General features: G+C 40.5%; 1 protein-coding gene across 4 annotated transcripts in view; it reads left to right on the top strand.

The window, feature by feature from the left end:
- Positions 1 to 18,628, top strand: part of NRP1 (neuropilin 1) — a 135,991-nt gene that overhangs the window by 85,787 nt on the left and 31,576 nt on the right. For all 4 annotated transcript variants that reach the window (XM_035029533.1, XM_035029532.1, XM_035029530.1 and 1 more), the window contains exons 7-8: positions 9,683 to 9,838; positions 13,049 to 13,193. In XM_035029533.1, the coding sequence (XP_034885424.1) occupies positions 9,683 to 9,838; positions 13,049 to 13,193 (301 nt within the window). The remainder of the gene's footprint in view (positions 1 to 9,682; positions 9,839 to 13,048; positions 13,194 to 18,628) is intronic.

The raw sequence follows: 18,628 nt of genomic DNA, 5'->3' as shown, positions 1-18,628 counted from the left end.
TTCCATAAAACCCATTCTTTCGGAGTCTTTCTTCTTTGGAATCCCATAATGCCTCATCTGTCAGCATGGTGGCACTTTTTACTTTGTGTTGTATTATCATTATTTCCACATAGGCCTACTTGCTTCCAGAGCCTGGCAAACAATAAATGCGTGTTGAGTTTAATGGACTAGACGTTTCTATCTGGACACTCGGCATCCTTCAGTTTAATTTCACACTTTGAGTTCAAGCATCCCTGATACGTGAAACCCTATGATTGAGCTGTAAGAGCACATCGACGTGAGCATGCCCCCGGCTCTGTTCATTAGCTTATAGTTTGCCCCCAAATGTTTTAGTAAGAAGAAGAACAATAATTGATGTTTATCTACATAATACAGTCCTACTGAAATTATGTGCAGAGATAATAAATTGTGCTAAGTTGTAAAATGGTTGTAACCCAGACAGCCCTTTATCCATTCTTCCATACTGTACTTTTTTGGTTTGGGCAGAGACAGGTATCAGGAGCCAGAGATCTGTATACACAATCTGCTCGATCTTACGGGATATCTAGTGTTGCATCCCTGCTGTCTGCTAGATCAGTATCACTGGACCCGCTGGCTTGCTCATGCCGACCTCCCCCATACAATTCCTAAACTTCAGGTCTTCTACTAGGAGAACACTTTCCAAGTTTTCGTGGGTCCCGGTGGAACCAAGAGTTATGGCAAGAGAGCACTACGCCAGTGCATGCCCTCCATGTAGTAGGCACTCACTGAAGCTTTGCTGCGAACCCACCTAACAAGAGCACATGCTATGACTCTAGGAGGTGTTTCACTAGGAGATCTACATGGTTTATACATATTTGAACTGGTTGCAATTATTTCTTTTTTTTTTTAAAGACTTTATTTGACAGAGAGAGACACAGTGAGAAAGGGAACACAAGCAGGGAGAGTGGGAGAGGGAGAAGCAGGCTTCCCGCCGAGCAGGGAGCCCGATGTGGGGCTCGATCCCAGGACCCCGGGATCATGACCTGAGCCGAAGGCAGACCCTTAACAACTGAGCCACCTAGGCGCCCCTGGTTGCAATTATTTCTAACCTGTAGCATACTTCCTTTTCTCTCTTAAAAAATTCCAATTAAGCAATTTTTACTGTAACATTTTTAAGTTAGAATCTTAACTGAGTTTCTAGAAGTTGCATTTGGTCTGTTCTGAATACTTGTCCTCTTCCCACATCAAAGGATTAGGCTCAGGTTTTAAATTTAATGTAACTTACAAACACGCATTCAAAAAATGTTAATTGAAGGTTTTAAGTCCCCGAGTCCTTTACTGCCCAGCAAGAGTCCCTGAAAATCTTAGTTGGAAAAGGGGGCCATTTAAGTGTCATCTTTGTGACTGAGCTACTGAAGGTTTCAGAGGTACCCATGTGCAAAGTGACATGTTATTGAAGCAACGAAGCTTCTTCATTTTAAAGAAGAAAGGAGGGGGCACCTGGGTGGCTCAGTCATTAAGCATCTGCCTTCGGCTCGGGTCATGATCCCGGGGTCCTGGGATCGAGCCCCGCATCGGGCTCCCTGCTCAGCAGAGAGCCTGCTTCTCCCTCTCCCACTCCCCCTGCTTGTGTTCCCTCTCTCTTTCTCTCTCAAATAAATAAATAAAATCTTTAAAAAAAAAAAAAAAAAGAAGAAAGGAGTTCACAGGTCGGTGAATGTCTTAAAAGTATTCATCTTTTCTCAAGATCTGGGCATGGGGATTTAACCAGCCTTTCTCTTCAACTCTACAGGAGAGTTTCAACTTGTCTTTGATGCTGTTTACTTGTATCCCAGAGTCTAGAGAAACCCCAATACATTTCATTTTCTCCTCCTTTTTTATCAGAATAGATTGCATCCTGATGTCCAGATTTGATAGGTTTCTCATGTAAAAAAGGAATTCAAATGGAATATCTGTCTGATTTTTCTGTACACAATTATATCTGTCCAAGAAAATATGGAAGGAAAACAAACAAACAAGCAAAAAACTCAGGTTTTGCAGAGTATGTGAGGACTTTTTGCCCAAACATGTCTTAAATATGTTTCATAAACTAAGATGAGCATTTTGGGGTGGGTGTGTCAAACCAAAGGTCTTCAAAGCCTAATGCTGTCTCCATCACACTGAGGAAATGTAGACCAGTGGTGGTGCCTCCATTCTAGAACATTCGATCTTTATGGTTTCCATATTGGAGTGATTTGAGTAGCTGGATTCTGGAAATGTCTCTAGCTGAAATGCGAAAGTATTAACCTGCTGCACGGAGTCCCTTTTGTTTCCTTTTTTGCCTATGCCACTTGCCAATTTTAACAACTACAGCAGATTTTACTATTTAAACAAAACCAGATGGAACTCCAGTTCAAAGAACATATCAGAATTAAATATTTCTTTTTTAATTAGTCGCTTCTGATTTATGCAAAAAAAAATAACATGAGATCGAAAGAATGTGCAATAAATTCAGACACAAAGGAGCCCACGTAAGCATTATCTCTCTTTATCAGCCAAAAAAGACAAAGGTCAGCCCTTGTTTGGGGACTTAGTTTTTCTTGCCCCTTTCCTTGTTCTTGTGCTGTAAGTACAGTGGCAAGTCAAGGAAACCAGCCTTTCCACAGCATTTGTGCTCTGACAGCCTTATCTAATGTTATTCTAAGTGGCTGGCTCACGGCTTCCAATAGAATTCATCTTTCATTCATGTAGGATTGTTTTACTACCAGAGTTTTGTTACAACCAGTAGTTTGTTTCCACCCGAGGAAATGCTTTCCTTTAATTTAGCTATGAAAAAGAGAGAGAGGGAGATGAATGCAGGCAATTAAGACCAGAAAAGAAAATTGGCGAGGCTCTTCCTGCATTACACTTTTCTCATACTTGGATATTTTTACTCTTTACCAGCATTTTAAAAACGTTTCCTCATTATCTTTTGCTAACAATGATCCATCTCTACCATCTTGTTTTTCAACAGCGTAACTGAATCATTTGCAAAGGTTTGCTTTCTGGTAGCCAGTGTAAATATTAAACCCTAAGTCAAGGTAATCATAAATGGTTTCAAATTCTCTGTAATTATACAAAAATGTATTTTTTTTAAAAAAAAGAAGAATCAGATTTCATTATTGTTGAGGAAGCAATCTCTTTCAGTAATTACCACGTTTTACCACACGAATGGGGCAACAGCATGGATATAGTGTTTGTACATGGGCCACTGATCTGATCTGGGTAAGTCCTGGCTCAGTCACTGGCGACTTATGTGACTCTGGGCAGGGTCCACACATCACTTTGTTCCTCAGTTGCTTTGTCCATAAAACCTTCCATGCATGACTGTTGTGAGAATTGAAAGAAGTGATGATTGTAAATTTAGCCCTTAATAAAATGCTGGACACAAAGGGATTGCCCTATGATTTTTCTATTAATATAGTAACTTTAGCCATCAGTATTTTTTTATGTGATACAGTAATAATGAAAAAATACATAAAGAGATAGAGAACTATGTCACTGGCTATAAAGTGATTACATTCCAGTTGGTCACTATACAAAGTCCAAGATGTTAAGTTAAGGAATGCAATGATCAGATGCTTGATTTAAGCCCACGGATCCTAGAACAGCATTGATGTTAAAATGCTCAGGCTCTATCAGAAAATATGTGTGTTATCTAAGGAAATGAGACAATTGCTTAAAAATATTTTCTTTAGCTTGTAGTGTCTAGTGATGAATTAAACAGCTCTTTGAGTCATCAGAGATGCTCTAAAAAAAAACCCGACATGCTCTCCCTGCTTCAAAATATTTTTCCTGTTTTTAATCAGACTTCAGTCCTTTGTCCTGTATTTTTTCAGGCTCTTGTACTGACCTGCTTTGGGAATGTTAAAAGCTAGTAAACACTCTCTGGCCAATGCTAGCTCAATGGGCAGTATTTTATTGAGCAAGACAGATTTTCATTTTAGAAATGAGGCTTTCCACATTATGACATTACCAATAGCTGGTTATGTATTATTACAGAAAGCAACGATATTCATTTCATGGCTCGGAGGCTGCATGCTGGTGTTTAACCAGCAGTTTGCAGAGGTTTGCTACATGATTTACTACACAATGCTGAAACATGCGCTTTGTCCTCAAATGATTCCCAGTAAAAAGTGTGCCTCTCCTGGCTTCTCTTTATCTGGGGAATGTGTTTCCTGTCATTCTTAACACAATGCCATGGCCATAAAGAGCTTGTGGATTATACGTGTAGACATCTTCCAACAAAGAGCAAGTTGGGATCATGGTCAGGATCCATGCCATGGGGGGCCCTCCAGCCACAGGAGTGGCTAGGAACCCATCCATGGCCCCCCAGAAGTGGACGAGGACAGCTGCTTTCTTCTACTAGGGCACCTCTCCCCAAGCCCAAAATGAAAGTTGGGCTTTCCTCTTCTGTCTCCGCTGTCTAGCGATACCATCTTCTTGGGGGTGGAGCACAGTGAAAGTAAGATGTGGGTAGACAGCCTACCAACAGTGTTAGAATTTTATATTTATATTGGAAACAGGATATCATATTGGGTCACTTCTGCTGATGGGGCTATATAAGCTAAGCCAGAGAGTGTCTGCCAGAATTCAAAAGGAGTGTGCTGGACTTCTGTAAAATAGTCTACACACTCCCAGATAAGTACCAGATGTTTATGTTCGTCACACACACAGAGTGAAGCATTCAACAATTTTAGTGAATGCATTGATGCGCGGCTCCATGCATCCCCCCTCCCATCCTCACACCCCCTCACCATCACCCTTAATGTTAAACAGAAGTGCATCAAACTCAGATGTGAGATCACATCCATCTTCCAATTAAAAATAAAGCAGCTGTGGAATAATGATATTCTTTCAGAATGAGAAGATAGTGATTGGAACGGAGCTGATTGGATTTAGGGAAAGCAGGTTACTTAATTATGGTTATTGTGTGTCTGAGTTTTTATGGAAAGAAAGGAAGTATTGTTCAGGACGATGAACCCTCCAGAACACAGAGGGGTGGCATTATGTAAAACCGTTCTGGGGTTGTAGCTTTATCTTTCCAGCTGTCTGTCTTGGGTCGCCAATCTTGTCTATTATGATGTGAGGTTGGTGAGATCTCATCATAATTCAAAAAGCTAAACCACCAAGAGGATGGCCAGTGGCTGATTTTGAATAGTTTTCATGAAAACTAATTATTTCGGCTTGAAAATGACCAGAGCGCAATACTCTTAAAAGAGCAATACACTTCTTAAAAACAAAACAAAGAGCAATACACTTCTTGACAAAAAAGGGCTATAGTGGTGAAGGAAACACAATAAGTTGTTTAGGGTCCGTTTATTTCATTCATTCATTTCCTCCTGCTTACCTCGGCACCTCCTGATCCTCCTTCTCACCAGAACATTCTTTCCCTTTTGTGCCATTTGCCAGCTTCTACTGTGTATCCTCCAACACCTGTCTTAGACATCAGTGTCCGCTGCAAAATGTCAGCAGTGCGTTGACTCCTTCCTCTGTGCAATGCCCCATTCAGTCATCGCGTGTGTGTGTCGGGGGGGGGGGGGGGGGTCCCCACACTCTTACTGCTCTTTCTGTCCTCACCACTTACTCTAGAACTTAGAGGAGAAGTGGTATGAAGTGTCCACTGAGTGAATGTCAATTAAGTTGAATGAAAATGTTCATGGGTAGCAGACCAATTAAATAGATTATGTTACAGCCTCACTGTGGACTACCACATGAAGCCATTGAAAAATACTTTGGGCATGAAAATATATCCAGCAAACTAAACAAAAAGCAAGTTATCAAACCTAGAGGTAATACAACCTTATTTTTATAATGACAAAACATACATACACCATCCACATATATTTTGCATAGAAAAAAATATTCTGGGAGGCTGTTACCTAAGGTGGCTTTTTCCTAATGTTGGTCTTATGGAGATTTTATTTTCTTCTTTAATCTTCTCTGTATCTTACAAGTTTTCACTAGGCAGCTATTACTTTTCTCTATAGAAAAGCAGATACTCCCTAGAAGAAATCTTAAAAGTCTAGATGGAAGTAGAGCAAAAACACAACATGATGAATTCAGCGGTGGAGACATGAACTATGCACCAAACATCCCCAGAGAAGAAGGGACTTCGTTCTGCCTACCAAACCAGAAAGAGAAAAGAGTCATTTGTAGTCAGAAAAGAAGAAAAGTTTATTTTAGGTCAAGAGAACTTCACGTGGCAAGGCAAGGAAACAGAAGGGCTCATCTTGTGTGAGGAATAACAAATAATTTAACGTGGCGGGAAGGTACGGTTGGAGAGGGATAGATGCAGCAGGTGGGATGAAAGAGGTCGACGGAGGCCAATGTCATGATTTGCGGAGCCGGCTTCACTGGTGAGAAGAGTGTGAACAGCCAGGCTTTAGGCAGCAAGGCCTTCTGGGTCTCCTGACACAGACACGGGAAGTGTGAGCAGCAGGGCTTCTGAGGCTGATGGTGATGCATCTCTCCCAAGCCCAAATGCTGTGAGGGCACTCCTCGAAGATACTTAGGGAGAAGAGACTTGAAAGAACTTCCCTGGTGTTGCCAGTGTGAGGGCCCCCATAGTGCCAGGGAGGCTGTGTCTTGTTAGAGCTCTGCGTACATCCGGTTTTAATTGCAAAGGTTCAGGCCCCAGCCCTAATCATTTGGGAGGTTCCTCATTCATCCTTACTAAATCCAGTGGCAGTAATGTGAGGAAGAAAAATGAAATGAAATTTCAAGTATCCCAGTGTGGGATAAATAAGAGAATCTGCAGAGTTTTAAAGCACAGCAGGAAATTTTAGCAATTACAAGGGGAGGTTGCTAATGCATTTCATTGCTGTTGAGAAAAGAAAATATTTTTTTCTTTTTTACAAGGGATTCTTGCACATGTTTTGGGGGCCTTTCTATCTGGGACATTGGACATTTCCCGTGTTGGATACCCTGTTAATTTCAGTCAGTTACTCCTTCCTTTAAAGTCAATTGTTTCTAATGCCTAGGATTTTTCTAGTTGACAACCAATTAACTTCTTTCCTACCTGGTAACCAAATTTTACCCTAAAAACAAAATTTAAAAATTAGGAAAAGGGACAGCCAGGGAATGAAGTTCTAGAGTTATTTCAAATCAGCCTGAGCTGAATATGCACTCTTGGGGATTTAATCATTTCCACACTGAAGAGCCATTTGTAAGTTTGACAGGAAGAGTTTATTTAAATAGCTCTGCTTCATGCTCCCTTGGACGTCAAGATTTTAAGGGCCCTTCAGCATGAAAGTGGATATGGCATTGGGCATGACTCAATGGATAGTCAGTAAAGCACTAAGTGTTCTGAGAGCATTTGAAAAGAGTTGAAATTGTTGAGTGCAACCATGTCCAGAGTACCCATTAACTTTCAGATCGCAGTGTTAGGAAATCAAGAGAGTTTTTGCAGCAACTTAAAATCCCCTGATTATTTGTCTGGAATAGAGTTAGATTTAGGGTTGCCAGATAACATACAGAACATCCGGTTAAATTTGAAGTTCAAGTAAACAATGAACCAGCTGTCAGTATGCCCCCATATTGCACAGGACATACATGTACTAAAAATATTTGTTGTTTCTCTGAAATTCAAATTTAACTGAAGATCCTCTATTTTTATTTGCTAAATCTGGCAAACGTGGATTGCCTCCCTTTTTTGAAATTTGTGCACAAATTCATACAAAGTCTTATGGTTCATTTGTGAAAAAAAATCAAATTTCAGTTAACGAGTAGAGGCCCTTGGTAAAAATGTACTGGGTAAATATTTATTTGTTAAATTAAGATTAAAGCATCTACCATTATTATCCTAAACTATTAATTTCTATTAAAATCTTGCTCTTTTTTCCTCTTAAATCTGGCGATAGCAACCATAGCATAGACTTTATATCTTTAAAATCAAGTAAATGAAATAAGGACAGTTTTACATTGAATGGTGCTCCCTTCCTTTCTAGATGAAATCTGCCATTGTTGAATTGTGTAACTTTAAGTTGGCTTTTATGGACTAGTGATATAGCTGTTTTAGTGATATAGCTGTTTTTCCTGGATGTAACTCTTTGTTCAGTTTTTGAAGTGAATTGGCAACATGTTGATTTAACTACTCCAAGGACCTTCAGGAAAAAGCAATTCATGAAAGACAATAGTCATTCTTCATAAGGCTGGAAATGGAACGGAGCTGATTGGATTTAGGGAAAGCAGGTTTAATGTGCTTGTTAGGGTTAATTGAAATTTTGTTTTCTGAAAATTGGGTTGTCATGCAGTAAGTGGAAAACGGGATTCAGAAGTGGTGGTGATGGGTAGGGGGTATGTTTGGGGTTTTTTTGTTTTTGTCTTTTTGGCTTTTGTTGCTGTTCTCACTGGAAAATGGCATTCTTTTACCTCTTAATAATGAATGTGCTATTGAAACATTTTGTTAATGTTAAGCAGTTGTAACGTGCAGTTACTTTCTGTGTCCTTTAAAAGTATTTGCCATATACTTGTGTATCATTTCTTTAAAGTATCTGCATTATACACAAATAAAATAGAGGGTATAATAAATGAGGGAAACAATTTTAAACAAATAATCAAATGTATCTCTAAAAGGAAATTGAAAATATTTCTAATATATAGACACTAGTAATGATTTTTGTTTTAAGATGATTCTTGGTTACTAATGATGGAAATAAGAAAGGTATAAGAAAAAAAAAAAACTATGGTTGACTCTTGAACAACCTGGGTTTGAGCTGTGAGGGTACACTAATAAGTGGATTTTTTTTTTTTTTTTGTCTGCACACCTCTGGCAGGAAATCATGGACCTTGAGGCTTTGGTCACCCTCTGTCATCACTGCTGTGCTGCCCTTCAAGCAGCCCAGCCTTCTGGGGTGTGAGACAGGCTAGTAAGAGATGAAGACAGGTGCTGGTGTTGCGGAACTCCACTGGAAACTTACAGTTGGAGCTCGCGAGCCCTAGACATTGTCACATGGAGGCATCAGTCTTTCCCAGATGACGCCTTGGAATCCACCTTCTTCTCGAGCCCAACTGCAATAAAGACCATGGGAAGATAGGGGGAAGGAAGAAATTTAAAGATGAAACAAAAATCCTTACTTTGCCTTCCTTGTCTGCCCTCCATTCCGGATTATAAATCTCTGGCCCATTCTCTAAACCACAACACTCACAGTGCTTTCAGAGACATATAATTTCTGTCTGCAATCTGGGAGGGGGTAGATGCTGACCAGTGTAATAGGATCCCTTAGACCTGAGTTCTAGTCCAAGCCTCTCGAAAGTCCAATGTGCAAATTTGTCTTGATTTTCTAATTGTAAAATAATGTATGCTAATGTGTTGTTAGGAAGATATTTTTATTTATTTTTTTAAAGATTTTATTTATTTATTTGAGAGAGAGAGAGAGAAGAGAGAGCACGAGTGGGGGGAGAGGGAGAAGCAGGCTCCCCACTGAGCAGAGAGCCTGACGTGGGGCTCCATACCAGGCCCTGGGATCATGACCTGAGCCGAAGGCAGCTGCTTAATGGACTGAGCCACCCAGGCGCCCCATATCTGTGCCTACCTTTAGAAGGAATGAAATGGGGAAATTAGAGGTTGTTGACGCCAGATGGATTTAGGGCCTATTGCTCTGAGGTGGATGAAAACTACACTGGGGAATCCACAGGAAAAGATTTTTCAGGTTATGGTGGTGCAGGGTGAGTGACTGACCATGCTTGTATTGTTTTGCAGGTAGACTTGGGTCTTCTGCGCTTTGTCACTGCTGTTGGGACACAGGGAGCCATTTCAAAGGAAACCAAGAAGAAATATTACGTCAAGACTTATAGAATAGACATTAGCTCCAATGGGGAAGACTGGATCACCATAAAAGAAGGAAATAAACCTGTTGTAAGTGTGGCCGCCACCCACCCCCCAACCAATTAAGTCTTTGAAATGGATGATCAATTTTTACTTGTTTGTTTGGGAGCTTTCTGTCTGGCCTGGTTTAGCTTTGGATTGATTTAAAATGAAAAGTGCAATTAGAGGTTTATATCTGACCAAGGGGGTCTCATGTTCCCAGATCCAGAAGCCAAGAGGAAATTATACAGATGTTTCCAAGAAAAGTCAATACCTGCCAAATTAAGTGTCAGACTCAAGAATCAGTTTAAACCTCCCATGGGGATAGGGACTATGCATAGGATAAGCACTGTCCTCTTAGAACCTTAGGCATATTGTTTTGTTTGATTTCCCTGTGTTTCTTCATTCTCTTTCATAGATTCCTTCTTTCTTCCTCTTCGTAATGAGCTGGTTTTAGAAAACTCTTTTTCATCTACCCTCTGTGGCCCACAAACTAATTTACAAGTGTGTTTGGCTGCTTCTGTTAGAATGAAGGGAACGAAAGGCAGTTCACAGTGTTCCCTCAGATCACACAAACGCCTGACGCTCACTCCTCACGGCTCTTAACCAAAGAAGCCACACCAACCGGGCCCCGCCCCGGGCACCCTGCCCTAAGTCATTTGGAACTGAGATGTTCTTCTCAGTCTGCCTGTTTTTTTGAAGTTGCGCTTGCTCTGATTTACTAATCAAAAGATTTCTGAGAACACATATTCACTGTTTCCCCCAAATTGAAAGCTTGCCCTGAAGCCAAGCAAAATGCATGGAATTGATAAGGATAGTAGCAAAGATCCAGGTAACTTGAAATTCCGAGTTTGGGAAGAGGCCAATTAACACGTCTTTGTCTCCTTTTGAGCATATGTGGCCCGGTTTTCTCCTCCTAACTAAGAAAAGCCTCCTGAGTGTGAAGTGAAAGAACTGTTAATTCCCTTTGATTAGCTGCGAAGCCCCCACGCTTACTGAGGGCAAACAAGATGAAAGTAGATATATAGACAGCTACTTTGTGTGAGGCAACTTCTATGGATAGCAAGTTCAAGGCCACTGCCTAGCCCTGGAGGACATGGAACCAATCCTCCATCTGGAAAAGAGAAACCCTCACAGCCAACACAACACTAAAGCTTGTGAAGCTTTAGCAAGTAAATTTTGACCCTAAGTTTCATGACTTATTCTTGAAGTATTTTTTGGAAGACATGCCTTAGTTTCAAACAAATAAACCAAAACATTGATGCCAAGGACATACCAACAAACAAAAGAATCTAGAGAGAGTAAGGAGAACCGACCTCAGGCCTTCAGGCCATTTCTTTAAAACATGAGGGCTGCTTCTCCAACACGTCCTCGTCGGCTGTTGGCCATCGGTTGTCTGCATGGCCCAGAACTCACAGGTTCTGGTGGGGGGCGGGGGAGTGTCTGGCAATGCACACAGCTAGGCCCACAATCTGGAGCATCCTGGGATGCAGAAGGGCTTCCAGAGTGGGAGGCAGACAGATTAAAGAAGGATTCAGCAAAAATATAGGTGTGTCATCTGTCTGAGCACATTCGTTGAAGCTAAATGCAATCCGAACATCCACCTGTAGTCTCGTTATTGTTGCCCACCCTCCTTCCCTTGTACATTGGGGCCTCTCCGACCGTGGCCTCCACCCTCTTCCCTGCCTTCTTCAGGGAGAGTTGGCCGTACCTCATCAAGACCAGCCTTCAATCAACGACAACTCCAGCCGTCCTCCTTATGTTGAACGGAATGTATGCCCTTAACATGGTTTTCAGCAAACGTAAAGTTCCCTCAGTGTGAGCCAGAGTTCACCCCCCAACCTGTGCTGGAGGATGCAGCCCTCTTAACTGACTGCCGGTCTCTCCCTGAAGTGGACTTGTTGACCCTTCAAGCATTACGGTTTGGGACTCTACTCCCTCTGGTAGCTACCCATTATTCTTTGTCACACAAAAATGCTCCCACACAGATTGTTTCCCAGAGAGATTTGCTGAAGTAGGACAGAAATCTAAAGGCCATCACAGGCTAGATAAATTATGATATTAAACCATCTCTGGAGAGGGATCAGGCTAACGGCCAACTTCGTAAAGCATTTGACCACCTTCTGTCGTGCAGGCCACTTAAGCTAAATGAAGCAAAAACATCGTCCCGACTTTTAGAAGTCTTCTCTCCCGGGGGAAGAACAAGCCCTGGGAAATTGTGCTCCTCCTCTGAGAACTTATCTGGAAAGGTGGGGAGGAATCTCCAGGCCTCCGAGGGGCCCAGCAACGCCCAAGTGACACAACCTAACTGGAATATGGCGCGGCTAGGCTGTGTGAGAAGCAAAGTGCTAGTTGCTTTTACTTTCACGTGGGCTCTCCCCAGTTCAGGGCTGAAGTAAATACCAGAGAAGTGGAGGCCTTCAGCTCCTCCAGAGGTAGTCTAGTGCCAGAGTGTTCCAGCATGGCAAACAGTCTGCACTCCTCAGAGACCTTGCTAGAGAACAGGCTGTGGTGCCATGCCCAGGCAGCGTGGCCCCAACAGATCTTGTGGGAAACTCATTCGTGACTGGCACTTACTACATTTGAAGTTACATGCCTCCTCTTTCTTAGAATAAAATGACTCATTTTTAAAACTAGAGGCAGGAGCCCTAGAAAAGCTGATTTCTAGTTGCATATCATTTCTAATTCGGTTTAGATTTTGACCACTAAAACATGATTTTACCAATAACCCAAAAAAGATGGAAGTGATTAATTAATGTCAGGGATAAGATTTTCCATCAAGAAATGGAGTTAAAAGTGGGGAGACCACTTGCCCCAGTGTTGTAGCTGGGAACATAGCCTAGAATTTTCAAAAAGCTAGACCCTACACTGAATTCCAAAAGTACTCCTTCTGGGGGTTCCTGGGAAAGTAAAGTAGTGTGAGTTTCCATGAAATGTCTATAGTATTCTGTAGGTCCTTATGATAAAGTTAATAACCTCCAACTTTTTTAGATGATTGCATTTAGCCTTTAACAAATGTTACCTTTGTAATAGGGTTTTTGGAGGCTCTAGGCTCTCAGAAAATTGAATAGATGATTAGGGCAACATTCTGTATTACACATGAATTTTCTGATTGCTATCATTTGAAAAAATAACATGACAAGTTTTTAATGTCGTCTCAACCTTGATGGACAATGCTGAAGTTGTAAATAATTTTATAGGCATTTGTGAAAACATATTTTTGTATTCATCTTAAATCGGGCCTTTTCTTTCTCTATATAGATCTTTCAGGGAAACACCAACCCCACAGATGTTGTGTTTGGAGTTTTCCCTAAACCACTAATAACTCGATTCGTCCGAATCAAACCTGTGACTTGGGAAACTGGCATTTCTATGCGGTTTGAAGTATATGGCTGCAAGATCACAGGTAAGCTCCAGCTTGAAGATGGCCTCATTTTGACTTACGTGAACTTTTAAATATAAGCAGTTATTTTATACAAATGTGGTCATTTTCATTTGGTGGCTAAGAGTATGCCCTTTGGATTTAGACAGATCTGACGTTAAGTCCTGTTTGTACCCCTCGCTAGCTTATCTGGGGAGAGAATTGACTATCTTCCAAAGCCTTACTTATCTCACCTAGGAAACATGACAGTGGACGCCATGCAGGGTTGTTGGGATAATGGATTAGCTCATGGGTCTAAAGCACTCAGCACAGTCTGGCGTGTGGCAGGTGTTTGTTAAAGCAGCGCCTTCCCACTAGTCTGCAAACTCCATGAAGGCGAGCACCAAGCTTCCGTCCCCATTTCCTGGATGCACGGCCCACTGACAGGTGCTCAGTAGAGTTGCAATTAAAAATTATTACATGACATGCTCTCCATCGCTTTATCTTTTTAATTTTGAAGGCTACAGGTGGCTCTGTCGGCCAAGATCAAGGAGCAGTTTAACTCCTTTACTTACTAATTCCCCTGACAACTCTGTGTCTCAGTATCTATCCATCCTTTGCGGAGTGCATATATTAATGTTAGAAATTGATCTGTCAACGTTTCTAGTTTTTTGTTTGTTTCTTCTGATATGAATAGGACTTTAAAAGTTTCTGTTAAATTGCTGTAAGTAGAGGGATTCTACCCATTTGAGAGATGAAGAAGGTGCACTCTGGAGGCATTAAGTGACTAAAAGGGTAGGCCAGGCGGGGCAGAGCTGAAAATAAAAGAGCCATCACGACTGTTATTCTCGCTGTATTCCTGTGGCAATCAATGCAGCCATGACTTGTCCACTGACCTTGCTGTATGATCCTGCTGTATTCTGGAGTATTCTAATAGCAGTCACACCAGAATTCCTTTTCTTTTAAGTAAATAAATTGCAAAAGTTTCATTTAAAAAAAAGCAATCCAATATAACCTTCAAAGTAGGTTTAAAAGTTAAACAGAATCAGTAACTGATTCACCAAAAAGTCATTACAAGTGAATAACTTTTAAAAGTCTCTGAACTATCTTTAAACACTATGTTAGTATACATAGTTAGGGCATTTAATATCTTCTTCCATGAATGCCAACACTATTGCTTTTATTTTTATCCTCCTTAGTATAATTATGTCTACAGAAGGAAAACACTGATTTTTGAAGGTGGGGAAAAACACCCAGCTGGGCAGTTTTCAATGAAATTACAAGCCATTTGGAGAAAAGCACCTCGAGAAAAAACTAAGGAGAAAAAAACTATACTAGTTTTTAGGAGATTCCATTTTGGAAAGTAAAAACTAACATCGGATTTCTTACCAAAATCGTATTTATTTCCATCCCAGAGACAGACTTGTTTATTGTTTTAGGTTCAAAGACTCAGAAAGTTCAAGGCCTTGGAGGCAGGAGGAGTTGGGTGGAAAGAGGTTTGGAGAAACAAGGAACATTGAAAAGTTAGATATAACCTTGGCTTGATTTTTGATCAGCAGTTACATGAGGAAAAGTTCTAGGTAATTTTCAGAGCATTAGAAATTTGAGAAGCCACCCATAAATTCATAGAAACAAGGCCATTTGAGGTCAGGGTGGAAATTTCGGGCTCATTTCTAATTTTATGTCACTATACCAAAAAAAAAAAAAAGAAAGAAAGAAAAAGAAGAAGAAACTTCGTGATTCTAAGCATGTTGGTCTGAACTCGGACTCCTGAGGTTCTCCCTTCAGTTAAATAAGACATTCACTTAAACTTGAACTGGTCTTTTCCATTTTCACAAGGATTTCGCTGAGAGTTCATTCTAGGCATGTGAGTCTTCACATCTGAGGAAGGTGAATAATTTATTGGATTTTTAAAATGAAAATGTTAATGATTTAGTGGAACATGTTAAAGGATTAGGTGAATGACCTATTTATTTAAACATCGATGTCTACAACAGCATATTCTTATTTTCACATGTATTTTATTTTATAATCATTTTAAGCAGCTATTTGTTTCCCTCAAAAGATACTGCTTTTAGGCTCATAGTGCTAATCTCTTTATCATGACCCCTGATATATTTTAGATACTCCTGTCTAGGACAGTAGCTACAGTCTCCAAATAATTGACCAAAGCAGGTTTTTGGGGAAGGCAGTATGTTATAATGATAGTCACATGGACAGAAAGTGTGCAGACATTTACCCAGGCCTCACTCTGGACTGTCCGTTGGGTGAATGTGTGACCACGGGGAAGACATTTTGTCTCTCTGACCTCCATTTCCTGGTCAATAAGATTGACCTTAATTCAGCTGTAATGAAGATTAAGTTGAAAGAATATAACACACTTGGCTTAGAGTAAATGCTCCCTAAACGGTACCCAGTAAATGACAGAGGTCATGGTGCTCGATGAACGGGGCCTAGAACAAGTCCCAGCAAGCAGAGCCTCTGAGGAGACGATGATATCAGTGTTTTCTTCTTGGTTGCCAGAAGCAGATAGTTTTCACCTTCAGAGGCCACGGTCCCCTCAGAGTGGAGACCAATGCAAGAGAAACAAGGCTTCAGTATCCCTGCTGAACCGGGAGACCCGTGGAAGCAGGGGCCATGTTTGCCTTATCTTCTATTGTGTCCTGTAATGCCTGGACCATAACACGTGATCAACACACTTATTTTTGAATGAATGAATGAATGGATGGAACGATGGTTGACTTGCATTTCTATCCACAAACAAATGACTGAATTTCAAAATATCACCCTCTCCTCTTGGGTTGGCAAGTCTTAACTCAAACTGGATTAAAACCAACAAAAACTATTGAATTAAAAGTTACCCCATGAATACATCACTTGACTCCAAAGTCTCCAGAGCCCTCAAGTTTTCACCTAATTTTTGTATTCAGAAATTATTTTTTAAAAAATACAATAATCCTAGAAAATCCAGAGTATACAGTGGGTGTCACCATAAAAAGATATAAAGAAAATAAGATTGAGGCAAACCATTCTGCTTTATAGATGATTGACAAAGGAGCATTTTCATTATTTTGACAAAGCAGGCTTCCTCGTTTTGGCAGATATGGATATTGAGGAAAATAACCTTGAAGAGTTACTGCTTGATGTATGAGAACATACTGCAAACTCTGTTAACTTGTGTTTGTTAACCGGAAGTCTCTTAACTGGCGTTTCTGCACACATCATTGTGTTCCTATGTTAGCCAAAGTTTGCAAGGATGACCTCAGGCACCACAATACCCTGAGTCATCATGGGAAGATTACATTATGCTCATTCAGTTTCATCCATCAAATGCAGCTATCACCTTCTCATTCTTGGAAACTGAGTATTTGGTTTACCAGTATATCTCAGTTTTAAAACTGAGTACAGAGATTTTGCTATAAAACAATATCAATGGAAAGAACTACCTTAATTCCCCACCACAGAACTCATCTCTCCCTAGGAGAGGATTGCTTTTAAGCTATCCAAACAGGGTTGCCAAGTAAAATACAGAATGTCCAGTTAAATTTGATTCAGATAAGTGACAAATCATTTCTTAGTACAAGCATATCCCATGCAGTATTTGGGACATACTTATACTAAAAAATGATTCATTATTTTAAGTTCTAATTTAGTGTGCCATCCTGCTTCTTGTTTTGTTGTTTTTCTTGGATTGTTTGTTTTCTAAATTTGGCAACACTACTTCCAAAGGCTTTGACATGTAGCCACGCACAGCTGAGCCAGCCTGCTATGGAAGAATAGAAGTAGATCCTAGTATCTCATTCAGACTTTGAAATGTTAATGTAATTTTTCTCCTAATCATTGCTAAAAGTGAGTCACATAATTTTTAGTCAAAGGCAAATCAAGGTGCCTCTTCATTGTTCTTTTTGGATGAGGCAGGCTTATAAGAAGGAATGGGTATCTAACTGCATGTGGGCTGAATGGGGGCAGGGCATCACATGGTCTGTGGATATGTAAACTGCGCCCTAGCCAAGTCTGCATTAGAGAAAGGACGTTAATCTGGTAAAGGTTGTGCTCTCCTTACAATATTCAGGTTATTGTGCATTTCTCCAGATGGTAACATCTGGTCCTTATTACCAGCTAAACATTTTCTTTATAAAGGCTGATTCTGAATCAGTCAGGTGTGACCACAGTGACCAAAAATGTGACTTCTATTTTTAGCACTATAGTTTCATAGACCCTCAGTAAAATGCTTTTTATAATTTTTTTTTAATCCCCATTGAGTTTATCCTTGGTTTCCAGATCCCAGCCTGGAGCAAATACTGTGACTGAATTGCAGGAAGGGGCGCTTGACAGAAACTGGCCACTGCCTTTATTGTGTTAATAAGTTGATTCATTCAACAAATATTTGTTAAGCAAATACCATAAAGAAAGCAGGGCTCAAGGAGTCATAGAAAATTTTTAGATATGACTTGGTTCATGTCCCCAAAGAACTTAAAATCTGGTGAGGCAAGTAACAGCAATCCAAGGAACAGAATATGGTCATCAGTCTAGGAGAAATGCAGATCAAGTGCTAATAAAGAGTCTTAGAAAAGGAAAACCACACCTAGTTGGAAAGATGGGGAAAACTGTAGCATTTGAAAACCACTCAAGATTTCTAGTGGTTTAGACAGTGGGAAGGGCAAGATAATGGGGACATTCTAGTGGAGGGAACAAAATGAGAGAAAGCCTCCCTCCATTCCACTACTGTAAGGAAGTGCTTTATTCCATTTGCCTCTAGCAAAAGCGGTAAATGAGGAGAGGCTTTGCAAAGCCATGATCTGGAAGGCCTGGCAGGCTTGGTTGACAGGACATGCATAATTCCTAGATGAGCTGGGACTGAATGCTTGGATAAAGAAATCACATGACCTGAAATGTACAACTCATCTGGAAAGTGTCTGAGTAATTCATTCTTAAGGGCAGCTGATAACATGGACACAGTTTAATTGCATTAAATATGTGCTTCTCACTTAGGATGGTTATATTTTTAAGCTAAATTTTGATTATATTATGCAGAATTGAGTTATTTCAAAGAAAAAATAGGTTATCGTTCCTATGCATGTCCTTGATTGAGGTGTACAGTTTTGAAAGGAGAATGATTGAACGGTTTGTTATTAAGTCGCCAATAAATCAATGATTGATACTCTCCTTATGCTCAGAAGCTTCTTGGGCTGCTGTAGAAGATGTAGAAAGATCTGATGCTGTTCCTTGCCTTTGAGGAATTTATAATCTAGCTGTGGATACAAGATGACCAGTCTTAAAAACAAGGAGAGAACAGTTTAATGCGAAACTCTGAGCTACTTCTCGCACGGGCAGTCATATTTCTGAGAAGGGAGACTTCAGAATAAAGGCTAGAGTAGTTTGAGAAGTTTTCATGAAGAGTCTGAGGCCGGGTTCTAATGTCCTAGCAGACCTTATTTCTGTCCACAAGAGGATAAGGAGAAGCAGGAACATTTTGAGCA

Source organism: Mirounga leonina, unplaced genomic scaffold (genome assembly GCF_011800145.1).
Source record: "Mirounga leonina isolate KUSES-001 unplaced genomic scaffold, KU_Mleo_1.0 Mir_260, whole genome shotgun sequence".
NCBI classification, from domain to species: Eukaryota; Metazoa; Chordata; class Mammalia; order Carnivora; family Phocidae; genus Mirounga; species Mirounga leonina.
Note: the sequence above shows the minus strand (reverse complement) of the source record. Positions and strands in the feature narration are given on the sequence as shown.